At 51.7% G+C, this 20,325-nt stretch overlaps 1 protein-coding gene across 2 annotated transcripts in view; it reads left to right on the top strand.

Moving 5' to 3' along the window:
* The first annotated feature begins 3,991 nt into the window (after nucleotides 1-3,991).
* The window catches only part of LOC138570088 (TNFAIP3-interacting protein 1-like), a 199,774-nt gene continuing 183,440 nt past the window's right edge, over nucleotides 3,992-20,325 (top strand). The window contains exon 1 of one of the 2 annotated variants that reach the window (XM_069648682.1): nucleotides 3,992-4,925. In XM_069648682.1, coding sequence (XP_069504783.1) covers nucleotides 4,675-4,925 — 251 coding nt within the window. In that variant the 5' untranslated portion in view covers nucleotides 3,992-4,674. The remainder of the gene's footprint in view (nucleotides 4,926-20,325) is intronic. The other variant, XM_069648681.1, reaches the window with a different exon arrangement.

Below are 20,325 nucleotides of genomic sequence, written 5' to 3'. Positions count from 1 at the left end.
CCCTACCCAGAACACCCTCATTTCCTACGCAATGAAAGGATGGGGCAGAATAGAGGGCCCCCAGGTGGACACCTGCCGCCTCCTTGATTTCAACAAACTGGTACAAATAGCAAGCCAGCTCGAAGCTATATGCTGGCATCCATACGAGATCATATTATTCAAAACAGCCTTTTTTCTGGCATACTTCGGGGCTTTCTGTGTTGGTGAACTAATCGCCTCCAGCACCAAAGCAACAAACGGTTTGGGGGTCATGGAGGTCAGGGTTAGGCAGGAGAGCATCATTATAGAGATGCAACAGTCAAAAACTGGGGCCAAAAGAACCATCAACATTTGCTGCATTGATGAGGCAACTAACTGCCCGGTATGTATCACCAACCTTTATTTCACACAAAGACCCAAGGTGGGGGGGGAGGTTCCTAATCCACAAGGACACCTCAGCACTAAGCAGCTATCAATTTAAAGGGGTACTGATGAAAGCAATCAGCAAAGTAGGGTGGGACCCCAAGGGTTTCGGCACTCACTCCTTCAGAATAGGCACCACCACCTCAGCATGGCAAGGAGGCCTAACACCTCAACAGCTGAAAAACATAGGGAAATGGAAGTCAGATTGCTACAAAAGATACATCAGACCACAGTTAATATAGCCATCCGCCTCACCCTGTTTTTTCTCTCCCCCCACCCTGCAGAATCAACAGGCGAAGGGAGGACCCCACTCCGATCGGCATGATCGTCGGCCACTCATTTATTTTCAGGATGGGCCGATGGGCAGAAGAGACCAAAGAAGGGCCACCTTTCAGAAACACCATTGCCTCATGGTGGGGATACAGAGGCCTAAAATGGGCCGATATCCACGAAACACTAGCTGAGCTGGTTGCATACAGCGGCCCGCCAGACGTTTTGATTATACACCTACGGGGCAATGACCTGGTGTCCATTGGAAGGAGAAATGTATTCGAGGACATTTGCTCCTCCCTAGCAGGTATTGCTCACAACTGGAGGGAAACAGAAATATACTTCTCAGCCATCCTACCCAGAAAGAAATGGCAAGGAGCCAACTGCTACAAATCTGTAGACATTTCTAGAAGAAAACTCAACAGGGGGCTAGAGAAATTCTGTATAGCTAGAGGACTGGGTTTCATAAAACACCCAGCCATTACAATGGGAGATCCGTACCTTTTTCTCAAGGACAGGCACGCATTTATCAAACCAGGGCATGGAACATTTCTTTTGAGAAATTTCAGCAACACTAGCCTCCAGGGGCTGTCACTAGGAGATACTTTTGGGGGAACACGGTAAGCCGTCAACCTGCCCGCGTGTGGTGGCACGGGCCAGAGGGGGTAACCTCAGGATCTGGTGCCCAAAAGCATGATACTATATGTGATTATTGTTATTGCCATAACCATATCTGTACAATAAAATCCTACAGCCTTTTATTGCCAACACTTGACAAAGATTTTGTGAGCCAAATTATTCCGGGTGTTGGTGTGAGGTTGGCCATTATCTATTGCATGCATATGGGTGCAACAGTTATGGGCAATGCCGCAGGGCAGCCCAAGGTGAGGCAGGGTAACTGCTGTTACCATCAGCAGGCCAGGAGAGGAGTAGCCCTATCCTCCCCCTTTGCCTGCTCCTCTCCCCTTCGTTAGCTACGGAGACACGCAGTCTCTGCCACACAAAGCTGAGGAAGGATGAGGTGTGAGCAATCACCTCACCCTTCCTCCAAACAGCAAGGTGCTAAGCACCTAAGGAAACCTCAAAGACCTGCCCCCCAGGGTGTCAGACAGTCGGCTATCCGGCCGGGGGCTGGCCCACAGCCCCCAATATTATACACATCAAAGACCCAGGGCTCCCCTGGGTCTTATAAATAAAAGCTGCATGCTCTGAGAAAACACAATCTGTTTGTGGACCCTAAACAGGGACCCAAACAAACAGAAGGTTCAGTGTTTACTCAGTGTCGTCCAACCTTTGCTTCTTTACCACACCCTCCCACCCTACAAAATAAGTGAGAAGAACAAAGGAAAAGAGGTACAAGGCACTGTACGGTGCCAACAACAAGTCGTGGGACATGAGAAGGCGGCACGGGCCAGAGGGGGTAACCTCAGGACCCGATGCCCAAAAGTATGTTACTATTATGATATGCGATTATTGTTATCGCCATAACCATATCTGTACAATAAAATCCTATGGCCTTTTATTGCCAACACTTGACAAAGATTGTGTGAGCCAAATTATTCCGAGTGTGGGTAAGGGGTCGGCCAATATCTATTGCATGCATATGGGTGCAGCAGTTATGCCCCCAACCCACCCCAACTGGCTCGAAAGTGGTAAGAGGGAGCCTCTGACTTCAGTAATGTCATGTAGTACTTGTGTACTACGTGACATTACAGTAGGAAGGGGCAGCACCAGCCCCTGACCCGCAAAACGTTCCCCATGACAATGCGCCTCCCCACAAACTGGGGAATTTCATCCCCTCCAGAGGCCCCAGGGGCCGGGGCAATTGTGTTGCTGGGGCTATTGCGCTCCGGGCAGCTGCCTTTTTGACTAGGGAATGTTGTCATTGTGGAACAAACGGAAATGTGGAAACCATTAAACATTTATTTGTGGGGTGCTCTAGTTTATCATTGAAGAGAGCATGCACTTTTGGTAAATGTGTCTATGAAGCAAAGAGGTTACAAACCAACGGCTTCTGTGATACAATTCTAAATGGAAGACAGGAAGTTTTTAATTGTTGCATTCATGACATATGTCATTGTTATTTTGCGCAACAAGCTAAATGTTGATTGAGAGTAAGGTGTGGTTTAAACCACGTACAATAAATAAATAAAATTAACATTTGACTGCGGTGTTAGGTCTGTGTTTTTTTTGTACCTCCAATATGAATCTTGAAATGAGGTCTCATTGCTCTGTTATATATTTGATTACAAGCACAGTCTTTAGGATGTCTAATTGTCGCATGCCAATTTGGTATCCGCGTTTAATTGTTAGATGTTAAGGATGGTGAGAAGAGTGGGGAACTTGAAGTAATTTAATGAAAAAACATACATATATTTTGAAAATGGATGCAGATTAATTCACGCACTTTAGGAAAGAACTGTTTTGCTTATTTCGTCTTGAGACATGCGTACGCCTATGTATTTAAAATTGGGATGTCTTCAGTATGTATTTCTGATGAACTTGTAATAAGTTAATATAGTATTTCTACTATGTATTTCTGCTTTATAAGAGTAATTGTATTGCCTTTGGACATTTTGTAAAGGTTTGAATAAATCATATACAATGAAAAAATATTTTCTTTTGTGTGTACGATTAACTATTGTAAGAATGATGCATAAATTGCATTTTCGCAAAGTCTTTTGTTTCTGAATTCTATCACACAAAATAACGTATAGATATCGAGTAACAGATGCGTACGTGTATTCTCATATTATGAATGATACATGTTGTTTAAATTACAAGAAGGGATAACGTCAAGTGAGAGGGCAGGCCTTTTGATTTTTAACAGTATCATAATTTCCTCAACCTCATGGGCCTACACGTGCAGACCGAGCATTTGTCTCGTGGGTTTATTATTCCACAAAACACACATTTACCGTGGCACATCAAAGGAATGTGTTGGCGAACGTTCCTCAGCGTCACCTGGCACCAGAACTTTCAACATCATTTCCACTATTAGCTTTAAAAAATATATGACGGGTAGCGACACTCATTTCCCATTGCGCAAGTTGTCACCGTTTACCAAAACCATGCAAATGTGCGCGGCCTCGTCCGGAGTAAATAAGCAGCGCGAGTTTCCATGACCCCCCGCCTCGCCCCACCACTTTCCCTCGATGTGTGGCGGCAGACGTCACGGCCCTCTTTCTCACAGCCACGGATGGTATTTTGGTTTTCACGCGTGTTGAACTGTGAACTCCTCCTGTGTGCAAGGGTTGGCAGCAGCTCAGCTGCCTGTGACCCGCGCCGACTTCCCCATTCTTAGAGCAGCGGCTGGAAAATACATGTCGCACTTCCTGGTGGCGCGCAGACGGGACTGGGCGCGGGGTCCCAGGTCCACGCGTGTCTTACAGTCCAGCGGAGCCGCAGCCCGTCCCTCACCGCACTACTCCCTCACAACTCAGCCCCCGCGGAGCCCACTGCTCGCAGCCCAGTGGAGCCCACCACTCCCTCACAACTCAGCCCCCGCGGAGCCCACTGCTCGCAGCCCAGTGGAGCCCACCACTCACCACTCCCTCACAGCTCAGCCCCAGCGGAGCCCACTGCTCGCAGCCCAGTGGAGCCCACCACGCACCACTCCCCCACAGTTGAGCTGAGCCCGCCACTCACCGCAGCCCCCTTCCTCACAGCCCAACGGAGCCCACCCCTCACCGCAGCCCCTTCCTCACCACCCAGCGGCGCCCACCCGTCACCGCAGTCCCTACCCCACAGCCCAGCGGAGCCCACTCCTCACAGCCGAGCGGAGCCCACCCCTCACCGCAGCCCACACCTCACCACCCCCTCACAACTCGGCCCCACTGGAACCCAGCCCTCAGCGCAGCCACTTCCCCGGAGCCCACTCCTCGCCGCCTAGCGGGGTCCGCCACCATCCCCACATCCACTGCAGCTCATTCCCTTTTCTGAGTAGTTTATTTATAATTCTCATCAGTGCAGGGTGGAACGTATTTTTTTTTTTGTACATTTATGTATGTTTTTGATGTTCCATTATTCGGACCCCTGACCGTTTCTACTCAGATTTTCGCCAGAGGACGGTTCGCGGTTTTTCCTCGTCTTGTGCGGAGTGAGAGGAGCGCGCTGCTTCCGCCGAAGGAGACCATGGCTTCCGAGACTTACCTGCCCTTCCAAAACCCACCCAAACCGGAATATTTCACTGCCCAAGAAAGGATTGCTTGTGACTTGGGACTGGAGAGGCGGACGCAGACGGACTTCCTCAGGTAGGCGGACACCTTTCCAACGACCTCGGGTCTCCGGGGGAGGGGAGGGGAAGAGCTTTATTGCAATGCTATGAATTACTTTGGATTGTTATATGACCGCAGCTGGTTCTTTTGCATTAATGCCCTCGAGGCAGACTTTTCCATCATTGTTAATCTCGTCTGCACTTTTACAATGCTATGAATTACTTTGGATTGTTATATGACCGCAGCTCATTGGTTCTTTTGCATTAATGCCCTCGAGGCAGACTTTTCCATCATTGTTAATCTCGTCTGCACTTTTACATAATTAGACCAACCTCGAGAAACGAGTCCAACACACTTTACCCGAACTGGTTTATTCTGGACGAAACTGCCAGGGACAGGCTGGGGCATACAATTGTCTCGGGCCCCAATGAAAAAGTGTCCCGCAGTTGCAAATGGCAGTTTATTCATTTTGTAACTATTTGAGTAGGACCCAATGGGGAGGTTTTTGATAAAATGTGATGCAAATTGTGCAGTGTAAAGAATATTCATTCAGTAACACTGGTCCAAACTACTAGCCACATGGTGAAGTATCAAACTGGCCCACGTGCGCCAAAAAAGTGGCCCACTCGGACCACACTAGCAGTCTGTGTTTTTGGTTTGGGCCTTGGCCTATTGCCCTAAGCCAGTCCGATCCTGCAAACTGCTGTACTGTGACGCCTTTTAATTTTGTATTTTAGTTGATCCCCTACAATCATCGAAACTGGCTGGCGTGCAGGGCACTATGTAACCAGTGCTATCATAGCCTGTCACAATGATGGTATGGCGTAGCATATGGATCAAAATTACAGTATTATAGCCTTGTAGAACCAGGGAGCTGTCCTTATTACAGAGAAATGACCCACCAGCAAGTTATGGCCCGAGGCAAAGTTGGCAAAAGGTCACTATCCCAAGCGTTAATGACCCCTCCCGAGGTCTATAATGCTAGTTTCACATAGTGGTAGTAGAAGCAATACATGTCTTAGGAGTGAAGAAAAAACGTTAGTGTAATAATGAGTAACACAAACAGACAAACTAAATTAGTGTACAATGTGGTTTTATTTTGTACTGTTTAAATAACAAGGTTGTCTTCATAAGTATTTCAAATGCAAACTTCATTAAACTGGAGTGGGTTGAAAATGAACATGCATTAGGCATCATGTAAAATTAAATGGTTTATTGACTCTCAGAAAGGGAACCCATAGTCACATGTTTTAGTTTTCTCTGTGGTGTGTTAAATATGATGTTGCTGTTTAAAAATTAAAAAAAAAGTCATCCCAGAGAGGAAGTTTCTTGTTATATTGCATTGTGGTTTCCCTGTTTGCTTTTTAAGTCAGAATGTTAGAATGCAGTCAATTCCAGTAGTTATTGACTAGACTCTGAACAATCTGATTGGTTGAGAGGAGGTCAATAACGATCTCAATGTGCTAAAATACATAATAACATATTGTGATATGGAATGATATGCATACATCATTTCATGACATGGTATAGATGGCATATTATGGTAGTATAACGTAGTACAGTATAGCAGGACATGGTATACATTGGCATAATACAACAGTATAAAAAGACATAACATAGCATACAAAATGCCGCAGCACAGCATATAGCATAACATACTATAAAACAGCACATCAGTACAACATAGCGCAACACAAACTAACATACATAAGATACAACATGGCACAGCATCATTCATAATTTGATAAGTAGTGGCACAGAAGAGAAACACATTGGGGGTCATTACAAGTGAGGCGGTAAGGGGTTAACAGCGCCGGTAAAGGTGCCGGAGCCATCAACCCCTTACCGCCTCATTACTAGTCTGCTCGCGGGAACCCGCTAACGACGACTTGTTATACCAGGCGCCCTTAGCGGGTCCCGCGAGCAGGCCCGGGTGCTAGCACCCTCCCCATTGAGCCGTATGGGGGCTCGAATGGGAATGGGGAAGGGGGAAGGGTTCCTCGAATGAGGAATTACCGGGTCCTCCAAGGTCAGAATGGCCCAGTAATTCCTTATTTGAGGAACCCGGTACCCGGTAAGGGGGTAGCCATGCCGCTCATAGCGACCTCCAAATATGTAATGACCCCCATTGTCACAAGTAATTGTCTCATTGCCAAGAAGTTTTAGCATTTACTCAGGCATTTTCCTTAATATTTTGTTAATCTATTTGAATATAATTTAATGAAGTACCCCCGTGTCTTTAGACTCCTCAACTCAGGTGTAGCCTGGTTCAGTACTAATTTGTGTTCCACCTGTTGCCCAGGGTAAAGCTGGCTGCCTTCTGCTTGCCTTTGAAATTCCATGTGTGCGACACCTGGAAAATAGGATAGGATATGATATGATGTGGCATTTATAATGTGCCTGTACACAAGTGTTTCTAGGCGTGACAAGATAAGGAGTGGGAAACGAGGGAGGACAAAATAATGATCTTACTAGGCCTTGCGTCATTCAGATCGGGCAAGTGTGGGACAGAGGGAAGGGAAGAAGTTCCAGGGGGAGTGCAGTTAACTCACAAGTGCAGCCAGCGGGTGGCTCATAGGTGAAGAGAAAAGGGACTGTAAGGTTGCAGATATAGATCCTTAAGTGCTGGGGAGTCCGGAGGAAGTGCAAGGACAACTGGACATGCAGGAGCCTGGGCCTGAGTTTAGAGGGTGACCAGGTGACCAGTGCGCAGAGCAGTCGGTGCATCAGCAGAGGAGAGGAAGAGAGAAAGCGTAAGTGAAAAGGAAGGTCTTGAGTTGCTTCCGGAACCGGGGGTGGTTCTGCTCAAGTTTGAGAGAGGCATGGGGGCTGTTCCAGAGGGAGGCCCCAGCCGAGGAGATAGGTCTGCCCCCAACCCTCTGCTTGCAGAAGTGTCTGACCCTCAGAGAGTTGGAATTGGATCTCGAGAAGGAAGATGTTTTGGAAGAGAAAGTTAGAGGTAGAGCAGTCCCAGGCCCCAGAAAGCCTTGTGGGCAATGCAGATGGTCTTGAAGTTGATCATTGCAGCCACAGGTAGCCAGTGAAGAGATTTCAGATCAGGAGAGATACGATCCCTGGGCTTGAGACCAATGACAAGTCTTGCAGTCTTGATCTGGATAAGTTGTAAAGGTCGAAGATTAGAAGCAGGAAGATTTAGAAAGAGGCTGTTGCAATAGTCCAGCCTAGCGAGGATTAGAGCTCTGGAGACAGTGAGCTTCTGGGGGAAAGTGATAGTTTGACTTCTTAGAGATGTCAGAGATATGAGGAGAGAAGGAGAGGGTGGAGTCGAAGATGACACCAAGGTCCTAAACCTCACAGGAAGGAGCAGGAAGAGGGCCCAGAGAGAGAGAGAGAGGGGAAAGGACGGAGCGGGTGCCGCAATGAAGAGGATCTCAGTCTTACTGGCATCAAGGCAGAGATCATAGGTGGCACACCATTTCTGAATTGCGGCCAGACAGTCTGGTATGAGAAAAGAAGCAGAGGTGGCTAAGGGGAGCTTGAAAGACAGCTGAGTGTCACCCGCATAACATTGAAAATTGGAGCGGAAAGTAGCGATGCTGTGGGCAAGAGGTGCCAGCTAGTGGTTGAAGAGCCAGGGTGAGAGGTTAGACCCCTGGGGAACACAACAAGCAGAGAGGGAGCTGGAAGAGAGAAAAGGCCTGAGTTGGACCTGAGAGGGTTGGTCGGTGAGAAAGGAGGTCAACCAGGCTAGGGCCTGATCAGTAATACCAAGGTTGTCGCAGAAACGATTGAGCAGGATGGCATGGTTGACCGTGTCAAAAAGCATAGGATAGATCAACAAGAATGAGGACTGAAGGGAGATTAGAGTCAAGATTGGAGAGCAAATCTTCATGGTTGTTCAGGAGAGCAATTTCCATGCTTCTGGCAGCTCAGAAGCCAGACTGGTGGTCATGGAGGCAACCCACATTTCAGTACGTAGATTAAGCTGGGAGATGGCCAGCTTTTCCAAGGGTTTGCCCAGGAAAGGAGTGATGGAAATCGGGCGATAGCCAGAGAGGAAGAATCGTCCGAGGGCTTCTTTAGAAGGGGGTGAACAAGAGATTGCTTAAGGGGGAGGGGAAAGTGTCAGTGGCAAAAGAGTGATTGCAGAAATCGGCCAAGGCTAGAGCAAGAGGTTTGAAGTGGTCCTTGATTGTTCTGGATGAGCAGCTGAGAACCTGCTTTGATGAGACTTTCATAGATCGGATTTGTCTTGAAACATCATCAGGGGTGAACAGGGGAAAGGAAGAGGAGCGACGGCCTCAGACGGGCCAGGAGTGGTAGAGGAGGAGGAAGATGAGGTAGAGGAAGAGAGGGTGGACAGGGTGTCCTGAGGTCTAGTACTGAAATGAGAGGCCACGGTCGTGCAAAGAGCCTGGGAGGGAACAGGAGAGGTAGAGACTGCAGCAGCATTGGCCAGCCCCTTGCAGACCTTGAAATGTTTGGCCGAGTTGTTAGATGCCGCGGAGATGCAGGCTTGGATGTAGGCTCTCTTCTTAAAGCGGACAGAGAGTCTGTATTGCCTTTGGAGCTTCTTACATAACTCAGTGACTTGAATGGCCCTTTTCAGAAGGCTAGCACTCAACAGTAGCATTGTGAATACATATGCACCATTGAGGTGAGTACAGACTAATGGACTGCCAAACGTACTTCACAAGGAGATTTATTTTGCGGTTTGGTAAAGCAAGAGGCGCAAAATCGCCAGGTGACTTGCGGTACATCAGTCAAAGTGCATAGAGACCACAGCAGTGATTTTAATTCACAGGGGGGTTGTCATACCTGTTCCTAATTTTCCTTAGTTCACAGTGGATTGCAACCAATGAGAAGCCTAGAAAGTGATCTAACCTGATCAGTTATACTCATTCTTGCCTAAGCATGGCAATCACTTTAAGCTCTCCATGGAAATAGCTCTCCGTGATATCTGCATCACTTGTTAGACTAATGTTTTATATGCCCATGCACTGTTAAGGTTTTCAACAAGAGTGAAGCTGAGATATGTTATTAGGGGAGGAAAGATGGCTCAGGGGCAGCACGTTTGTCCTGGAAGCAAGGGTTCGAATCCCGTTTGAGCGCTTAGAAACCACTTGTTGGTATTAAGCGCGTTATAAAAGAATGATTATAATTATAACATGTAATATGAAAACGCATAGCAGATTATTTACTATGGTCCAATAGTATAATCTTGGGTATCAGGTGATATCTACAAAGCAGTCAACATTAAAGTGCATGGATTATTTTGTCAAAAGACCCCTGGACTTTTTCTCTGTCTGTGATTGGTCAATTTATGGTCACATTCCGAGGCATAGTTTACCAGCTGCACTCACTAGTTTTCAAAGTATTGCTCTGCTTTCCGGTATTTTACAGATAATACATCTCCCCGGTTTAACATTGCACTTTTTAAAAACTAATTTAATGGGACTCAGAAATGACAGTTTTCTTGTACTGATGTCCTTTGACCCAGATGCGGGTAACTATTAGTCTATGTTGTGGCCTCATCATATACATTGGGCCTCATTACGACCCTGGCGGTATGGGTTTAACGGCACCAGGTAGAGCTGCCGGCGCCGTTAAACTCATACCGCCCTATTACGAGGCCCCCTTGCGGGACCCGCTCTGGATGTCTGGTTTTACCCGACGTTCTTAGCGGGTCCCGCGAGGGGGCCAGCATGCTAACAACGGGCCCGTCATTAACGGGCCTGTTGTTAGCATGCTCCTCATTCCCATTGAGCCCTCTGGGGGCTCAAATGGGGATGGTCCGGGTCTGGGTTCCCTGAATGGGGAAATACCCGGCCCTCCAAGGTCAGAATGGCTCGGTATTTCCCCATTCAGGGAACCTGGATCCGAGTTTGGAGGCAGCCATGCCCGCTGCCTTCAAACTCATAATGAGGGCAATTATGTAATGGCATAACATAATGACAGGGGTTGCAACTGCCGCTAGTGTCAATCTAGCTACATCATCTCATCTGCTTGACATCAAGGTGGAGTTCATAGACTTTGAATTTACAGTGAGGAATGTGCGTCCTACATAGATGCTACACATGGTGCAATGCACGCCATCCCATTGAGGTAAAATGTGAAGGAGAGCAAGTGGTTAAAGGAGATATTACCGACCCCAATTGCAGAGTGGTATATTTACAGGCCGATTCATGGAATTAATGTGCGCCGAAAATTTCGGCGCAAGCGTGTGAAAACGTGCGATTCGCAGTGGAAGAGTGAAAATCGCAGTGCAAGTGCGAATATCGCAGGGAAACCAGCGCACATCTATTCATGGAAGCCCGTGCGTGAGTAAAATCAGGGATGTGTGCTGAAAAAGTGCGCGGCGCACGCCAGCGCACAGGTCATCTAATGGCGTGCGCTAAGGCCACAGCGAAAGCGCACATAGCGCGGCGCACATAACAAAAGTAGGCGGAACACGGGGCGTAACACTCGGAATGGGGAACAACTCGTGAAAATGTGGGCGTCACGGGGGAAGTACAGGAGGCAAGTGCGCGGAACGCCCACACGCTCGCCTACAACACGTATTCATGGATTCGAATAGGGCAAACCAGCGCACGGGCAAAGACGCGCACTGACCCAAACCCATCCGCCACACAAAGGCAGGCGGTAGCGTCCCTGCGCTGGAAAAAAATGTGCGCCAAAATGTGCGCTAACAAAAAGCACAAATATACAGCTCTGATGAATACTGTGGCCCCCTAGGACAAATGACGTGCAAAGGGGTACGCGACAAACAGCGACACCCGCTGTGTGAAAAATTAGCTTGTGCGTGTATTTCGTGTGTGCGCGTGAAGTTTTACACGCCATCGAGCCTGGGGGAGCGGGGTACGTGTATTTCAGGAGTGCGAGTGAAGTTCTACACGCGATCCTGCCTGGGTGAGCGGGATACGTGTATTCCAGGGGTTCGTGGGAAGTTTCAAACGCGATAGGCCCTGTGAGAGTGGGGTGCGTGTATTCCTGGGGTTCGCGTGAAGTTTCACACGCGATTGGGCTGGGTACGTGTAAATGTGGGGTGCGTGGGAAGTTTCACATGTGATTGGCCTTGGTCGAGCGGGCTACGTGTATTTCGGGGGTGCGCGGGAATTATCACACGTGACAGGCCCTGTGCGAGTGGGGTACATGTATATCTGGGGTGCAGGGGAGCCTTACACGTGAATTGGCAGTGTGACTCCTCCCAGGTGTTCCCTCTACAGCATGGGTGCACAACATACGGCCCGCGGGCCAGTTGCGGCCCGCCATGCCCTTTTGACCGGCCCGCGAGGCACAAAGACTTTCCTAATGGAGGGCGGCCCGCGCGGCCGCCCTTCATTAGGAAAGTCTTTGTTGACTTCCGGGCCGGTGAAAACACTGGCCATCATTGGCTCAGCACACACACGCATCACGTCGCTCCTACGAGCCACATAATGCGTGTGTGCTGCACCAATGGAGGGCCAGCACTACGGCTGGCGTGGTCCATAAGGCTTGATGCCGGAAGGCATTTCAGCCTTGGACCGCGCCAGCCGTAGTACGATTCCAGCGACTTCCAGCTTACCTGCCTTCCTGCACGTCTCCGGTAAGTGCTCTGTGTTTGTGTGTCGGGTTTGTTTTGCTTTATGTTTGTGTGTATGAATGTTTTTGTTTGAATGTATTTTGTGTGTATGTTGAGATGCGGGGGTGGAGGGGTGTGTCGGATATGTATGAATGTTTGTATTTGAATGTATTTTGTGTGTATGTTGCGATGCGGGGGTGGGGGGGTGTGTTGGATGTGTTTGAATGTATTTTGTGTGTATGTTGAGATGCGGGGGTGGGGGTGTGTGTCGGATGTTTATGAATGTTTGTGTTTGAATGTATTTTGTGTGTATGTTGAGATGCGGGGGTGGGGGGGTGTGTCGGATGTGTATGAATGTTTGTGTTTGAATGTATTTTGTGTGTATGTTGAGATGCGGGGGTGGGGGGGTGTGTCGGATGTGTATGAATGTTTGTGTTTGAATGTATTTTGTGTGTATGTTGAGATGCGGGGGTGGGGGGGTGTGTCGGATGTGTATGAATGTTTGTGTTTGAATGTATTTTGAGTGTATGTTGAGATGCGGGGGTGGGGGGGTGTGTCGGATGTGTATGAATGTTTGTGTTTGAATGTATTTTGTGTGTATGTTGAGATGCGGGGGTGGGGGTGTGTGTCGGATGTGTATGAATGTTTGTGTTTGAATGTTTTTTGAGTGTTTGTTGAGATGCGGGGGTGGGGGTGTGTGTCGGATGTGTATGAATGTTTGTGTTTGAATGTATTTTGAGTGTATGTTGAGATGCGGGGGTGGGGGGGTGTGTCGGATGTGTATGAATGTTTGTGTTTGAATGTATTTTGAGTGTATGTTGAGATGCGGTGGTAGGGGGGTGTGTCGGATGTGTATGAATGTTTGTGTTTGAATGTATTTTGTGTGTATGTTGAGATGCGGGGGTGGGGGTGTGTGTCGGATGTGTATGAATGTTTGTATTTGAATGTATTTTGTGTGTATGTTGAGATGCGGGGGTGGGGGGGTGTCAGATGTGTATGAATGTTTGTGTTTGAATGTATTTTGAGTGTATGTTGAGATGCGGGGGTGGGGGGGTGTGTCGGATGTGTATGAATGTTTGTGTTTGAATGTATTTTGTGTGTATGTTGAGATGCGGGGGTGGGGGGGTGTGTCGGATGTGTATGAATGTTTGTGTTTGAATGTATTTTGAGTGTATGTTGAGATGCGGGGGTGTGTCGGATGTGTATGAATGTTTGTGTTTGAATGTATTTTGTGTGTATGTTGAGATGCGGGAGTGGGGGGGGTGTGTCGGATGTGTATGAATGTTTGTTTGAATCTATTTTGAGTGTATGTTGAGATGCGGGGGTGGGGGGTGTGTCGGATGTGTATGAATGTTTGTGTTTGAATGTATTGTGTGTGTATGTTGAGATGCGGGGGTGGGGGTGTGTGTCGGATGTGTATGAATGTTTGTATTTGAATGTATTTCGTGTGTATGTTGAGATGCGGGGGTGGGGGGGTGTCGGATGTGTATGAATGTTTGTGTTTGAATGTATTTTGAGTGTATGTTGAGATGCGGGGGTGGGGGTGTGTGTCGGATGTGTATGAATGTTTGTGTTTGAATGTATTTTGAGTGTATGTTGAGATGCGGGGGAGGGGGGGTGTGTTGGATGTGTATGAATGTTTGTGTTTGAATGTATTTTGAGTGTATGTTGAGATGCGGGGTGGGGGGTGTGTCGGATGTGTATGAATGTTTGTGTTTGAATGTATTTTGAGTGTATGTTGAGATGCGGGGGTGGGGGGGTGTGTCGGATGTGTATGAATGTTTGTGTTTGAATGTATTTTGAGTGTATGTTGAGATGCGGGGGTGGGGGGGTGTGTCGGATGTGTATGAATGTTTGTGTTTGAATGTATTTTGAGTGTATGTTGAGATGCGGGGGTGGAGGGGTGTGTCGGATGTGTATGAATGTTTGTATTTGAATGTATTTTGTGTGTATGTTGAGATGTGGGGGGGTGTGAATGTTTGTATTTGAATGTATTTTGAGTGTATGTTGAGATGCGGGGGTCGGGGGGTGTCGGATGTGTGTCGGATGTGTATGAATGTTTTGATTTGAATGTTTTTTGTGTGCTGAGTTGGGGGGTGGGGCTTCGGGTCTGGATGGGTGCTTGTTTGAGAGTTTGCTGATTTGGGGGCGTGGGGGGTTCGGGTCTGTATGGGTTTATGTTTGTGTGTGTGCTGAGTTGGGGGGTGGGGGGTTCGGGTCTGTATGGGTGCATGCTTGTGTGTGTGCTGATTTGGGGGGTGAGGGGTTCGGGTCTGTATGGGTGCATGTTTGTGTGTGTGCTGATTTGGGGGGTTGGGGGTTCAGGTCTGTATGGATGCATGCTTGAGTGTGTTTGGGGCATAGTGTTTGGTTGGGGGTGAGGGGGCCATGGGGCATAGTGTTTGGTTGGCGGTGAGGGACAGGGGGCATAGTGTTTGGTTGGGGGTGGGGGCCATGGGGCATAGTGTTTGGTTGGGGTGGGAGCCATGGGGCATAGTGTTTGGTTGGTGGTTAGGGGGGTGAGGGGGCCATGGGGCATAGTGTTTGGTTGGGGGTGAGGGGGCCATGGGGCATAGTGTTTGGTTGGCGGTGAGGGACAGGGGGCATAGTGTTTGGTTGGGGGTGAGGGAGCCATGGGGCATAGTGTTTGGTTGGGGGTGAGGGGGCCATGGGGCATAGTGTTTGGTTGGGGGTGAGGGACAGGGGGCATAGTGTTTGCTTGGGGGGTGAGGGACAGGGGGCATAGTGTTTGGTTGGGGGTGGGGGCCATGGGGCATAGTGTTTGGTTGGGGGTGGGGGCCATGGGGCATAGTGTTTGGTTGGGGGTGGGGGCCATGGGGCATAGTGTTGCACTCCAAGAGTGAACTCAATAATAAAGCTAAAACAGGCACAGTTAGGAGATGTACATCCTTTGCTTTTTTGAGGAAACCTGACTCAACGAAGGCCATACTCCTCTTGGGTAAGCCAAACAGCAAACTATAGCAGTCCAAAATAACGGAATGTCCAATCAAGGGTCAATAAAATATATATAATTTAATTAAACAGACGATATACAACTAAATCTAAATAAATGATAGCAATGGAAAATGTGTAGTACAAAATGTAAGTTTGAAATGCAATAAAAATCGTTACCCCTCAAAAACATATCTTTTTCCATGTGTTTAATACAAATTGGGGGTTGAAAAAGCCTCCTGACATGTCCTGCCCACCGCCCCGCCCACTTTTACTTTTCGGCCCACTATAGCCCTCATGTAAGGTACTTTCGGCCCTCTGTCAAAATCAGTTGTTCACCCCTGCTCTACACCCTCCACGGCCCCTGCAGGCAGCCCACACCACAGGGGACTTCATGTTCCGCAGGCAGCCCATCCACCATGGGCATGCCCCCCAGGCAAGCCACATGTCAGCTTGCACTACTGATCACCAACACATGACCCCCTCCACCCCCACCCCCCAGCAGTGCAGGGCACCTGCCAGCAGGTCCCCACTCATGTCCCACTCATGTCCCCTTGCACCCCCACCCTCCCCAGCAGTGCAGGGCACCTGCCAGCAGGCCCCCACTCATGTCCCCTTGCACACCCACCCCCCAGCAGTGTGGGGCACCTGCCAGCAGGCCCCCACTCATGTCCCCTTGCACACCCACCCCCCAGCAGTGCGGGGCACCTGCCAGCAGGCCCCCACTCATGTCCCCTTGTACACCCCCCCCCAGCAGTGCGGGGCACCTGCCAGCAGGCCCACACTCATGTCCCACTCATGTCCCCTTGCACCCCCACCCCCCCAGCAGTGCAGGGCACCTGCCAGCAGGCCCCCACTCATGTCCCCTTGCACACCCACCCCCAGCAGTGCAGGGCACCTGCCAGCAGGCCCCCACTCATGTCCCACTCATGTCCCCTTGCACCCCCATCCCCCAGCAGTGCAGAGCTCCTGCCAGCAGGCCCCCACTCGAGTCCCCCTGCACCCCCACCCCCCAGCAGTGCAGGGCACCTGCCAGCAGGCCCCCACTCATGTCCCCTTGCACACCCACCCCCCAGCAGTGTGGGGCACCTGCCAGCAGGCCCCCACTCATGTCCCCTTGCACTCCCACCCCCCGGCAGTGCGGGGCACCTGCCAGCAGGCCCCCACTCATGTCCCCTTGCACACCCACCCCCGAGCAGTGCGGGGCACCTGCCAGCAGTCCCCCACTCATGCCCCCTTGCACACCCACCCCCCAGCAGTGCGGGGCACCTGCCAGCAGGCCCCCACTCATGTCCCCTTGCACACCCACCCCCCAGCAGTGCGGGGCACCTGCCAACAGGCCCCCACTCATGTCCCCTTGCACACCCACCCCCCAGCAGTGCGGGGCACCTGCCAGCAGGCCCCCACTCATGTCCCCTTGCACACCCACCCCCCAGCAGTGCAGGGCACCTGCCAGCAGGCCCCCACTCATGTCCCCTTGCACACCCACCCCCCCAGCAGTGCGGGGCACCTGCCAGCAGGCCCACACTCATGTCCCACTCATGTCCCCTTGCGCCCCCACCCCCCCAGCAGTGCAGGGCACCTGCCAGCAGGCCCCCACTTATGTCCCCTTGCACACCCACCCCCCAGCAGTGCGGGGCACCTGCCAGCAGGCCCCCACTCATGTCCCCTTGCTCCCCCACCCCCGAGCAGTGCGGGGAACCTGCCAGCAGGCCCCCACTCATGTCCCCTTGCACACCCACCCTCCAGCAGTGCAGCGCACCTGCCAGCAGGCCCCCACTCATGTCCCACTCATGTCCCCTTGCACCCCCACGCCCCAGCAGTGCAGCGCACCTGCCAGCAGGCCCCCACTCATGTCCCACTCATGTCCCCTTGCACCCCCAGCAGTGCAGAGCTCCTGCCAGCAGGCCCCCACTCGAGTCCCCCTGCACCCCCACCCCCCAGCAGTGCAGGGCACCTGCCAGCAGGCCTCCACTCATGTCCCCTTGCACACCCACCCCCCAGCAGTGCGGGGCACCTGCCAGCAGGCCCCCACTCATGTCCCCTTGCACTCCCACCCCCCAGCAGTGCGGGGGCACCTGCCAGCAGGCCCCCACTCATGTCCCCTTGCACACCCACCCCCCAGCAGTGCGGGGCACCTGCCAGCAGGCCCCCACTCATGTCCCACTCATGTCCCCTTGCACCCCCACGCCCCAGCAGTGCGGGCCACCTGCCAGCAGGCCCCCACTCATGTCCACTCATGTCCCCTTGCACCTCTACCCCCCCAGCAGTGCAGGGCACCTGCCAGCAGTCCCCCACTCATGTCCCCTTGCACACCCACCCCCCAGCAGTGCGGGGCACCTGCCAGCAGTCCCCCACTCATGTCCCCTTGCACACCCACCCCCCAGCAGTGTGGGGCACCTGCCAGCAGGCCCCCACTCATGTCCCCTTGCACCCCCAGCTCCCAGCAGTGCGGGACACCTGCCAGCAGGCCCCCACTCATGTCCCCTTGCACACCCACCCCCCAGCAGTGCGGGGCACCTGCCAGCAGCCCCCCACTCATGTCCCCCTGCACACCCACCCCCCAGCAGTGCGGGGCACCTGCCAGCAGGCCCCCACTTATGTCCCCTTGCACATCCACCCCCCAGCAGTGCGGGGCACCTGCCAGCAGGCCCCCACTCATGTCCCCTTGCACCCCCAGCTCCCAGCAGTGCGGGGCACTTGCCAGCAGGCCCCACTCATGTCCCCTTGCACACCCACCCCCCAGCAGTGCGGGGCACCTGCCAGCAGTCCCCCACTCATGTCCCCTTGCACACCCACTCCCCAGCAGTGCGGGGCACCTGCCAGCAGGCCCCCACTCATGTCCCCTTGCACCCCCAGCTCCCAGCAGTGCGGGGCACCTGCCAGCAGGCCCCCACTCATGTCCCCTTGCACACCCACCCCCCAGCAGTGAAATGGCGATCCCACGACACAAACCAAAAGTCAACTATGTACATCAACACATGTCCGCCACACGAAGGCAGGCGGTAGCGTCCCTGCGCATTAAAAAAATGTGCGCTAACAAAAAGCCATATATACAGCTCTGATGAATGTCCCATACTGTGGCCCTCTAGGACAAATGACGTGCAAAGGGGTACACTACAAACACGGACACCCGCTGTGTCAAAAATAGCGTGTATTTTGGGGGTGCGCGGGAAGTTTCACACGCGATTGTGCCTGGGCGAGCGGGGTACGTGTAATTCAGGGGCTCGCGGAAAGTTTAACACGCGATTGTGCCTGGGCGAGCGGGGTACGTGTACTTCAGGGGCTCGCGGGAAGTTTTACACGCGATTGGGCCTGGGCGAGCGGGGTACGTGTACTTCAGGGGCTCGCGGGAAGTTTTACACGCGATTGGGCCTGGGCGAGCGGGGTATGTGTACTTCAGGGGCTTGTGGGAAGTTTTACACACGATTGGGCTTGGGCGAGCGGGGTATGTGTACTTCAGGGGCTTGCGGGAAGTTTTACACACGATTGGGCCTGGGCGAGCGGGGTACGTGTAATTCCGGGGCTCGCGGGAAGTTTCGCACGCGATTGGGCCTGGGCGAGCGGGGTACGTGTATTACTGTGGTGGGCGTGGAAGTACAGGAGGCAAATGCGCGGAACGCCCACATGCACATGCCAAAAAAGACGCGCTAATCCGGAAACACATACGCAAGCAGGAAGCAGGCGTACGTCGACCTACACAGCATAAAAGTGCGCGCAAACAACAAACAAGCTCAGATGCCAGGATGAATATACCGTTCCTAGCAGCAGTGGCCGTGGGATACCGCAGGAGGAGGAGGAGGATAGTCGGGGCCAGAATTTTTACACCCAGAACCAGCCTTTTTGGGATGCCTGATGACCACGTGTATGGGAGGTACAGGTTTCCACCTCACATAATACTCGACCTGGTCAGTGAGTGGGAGGATGACCTCACATCACCCACCCTCTGCTCCCAAGCACTCAGCCCCCTGGTGAAGGTCCTTAATGTACTGCACTTCTTGGCCACTGGATCATTTCAGCGGACAAGTGCCATAGTGGGGGGGGGGTGTAACAGGCCACGCAGTCACGCTGCCTACACCAGGTCTTGGCCATCATGACTGCACGCCCATCAGTACGCAGGCACATATACCTGCCCAGAACACCTGCAGAAAGGCAGGCTGTCGTCCAGGATTTTTACGGGGTGGCACACTTCCCCAAAGTGCTAGGTGCTATTGACTGCACCCATGTGGCTCTACGTCCCCCCCAGGGCATCTGAGCACATCCTATAGAAACCGCAAGCACTGGCATTCCATCAACGTCCAGGTATTATGTGATGCCAAGGGAATCATCACCTCAGTATATGCCAACTATCCAGGGTCCACCCACGACAGTTTCATTTACAGAATGTCAACCCTAAACCGGGACCTAGGAGCTGGTCGGCATGGCGATACATGGCTGATTGGTGAGTATAAATGCCACAGCACATGCATGCATGTCAGATACTGAGTAATGTCACAACCCCACTAATGATACCCATCACCACCTCCCCAGGGGACAGTGCCTACCCTCTGAGCACCCACACGATGACGCCAATTCGGAACCCCACCACGCCACCCGAGGTAAGATACAACACAGCCCATATTGCAACCCGGGGCATAGTGGAGCGCACATTCGGAGTGCTCAAGTCACGCTTTCGCTCCCTTGACCGTTCTGGCGGGCAGCTGTTATACGCTCCCCCAGTAGTGTGCAGGATCATAGTGGCAGCATGTGTGCTGCACAACGTTGCAACACGCCGGGGCCTGCCCGTGGACATGGTGGTGCCCACACATCCCCAACCACATGAACGCCCGCTGCGCATGGGAGGGGAAAGGGCATGGGGTGAGGCAGTCCGTACGCAGCTGGTGGCTAATTACTTCACCTAAAATCGCACCCCTGTGGAGTGCACACAGCCCTGGCACATACCAGCTGACTATCAATGATGAT

The sequence above is a fragment of the Ambystoma mexicanum genome, chromosome 2q (assembly GCF_040938575.1).
Source record: "Ambystoma mexicanum isolate Mex_15411 chromosome 2q, UKY_AmexF1_1, whole genome shotgun sequence".
In the NCBI taxonomy this organism is placed as follows: domain Eukaryota; kingdom Metazoa; phylum Chordata; class Amphibia; order Caudata; family Ambystomatidae; genus Ambystoma; species Ambystoma mexicanum.
The sequence above is the reverse complement of the archived record's forward strand: the minus strand, read 5'-3'. Positions and strand labels throughout refer to the sequence as shown.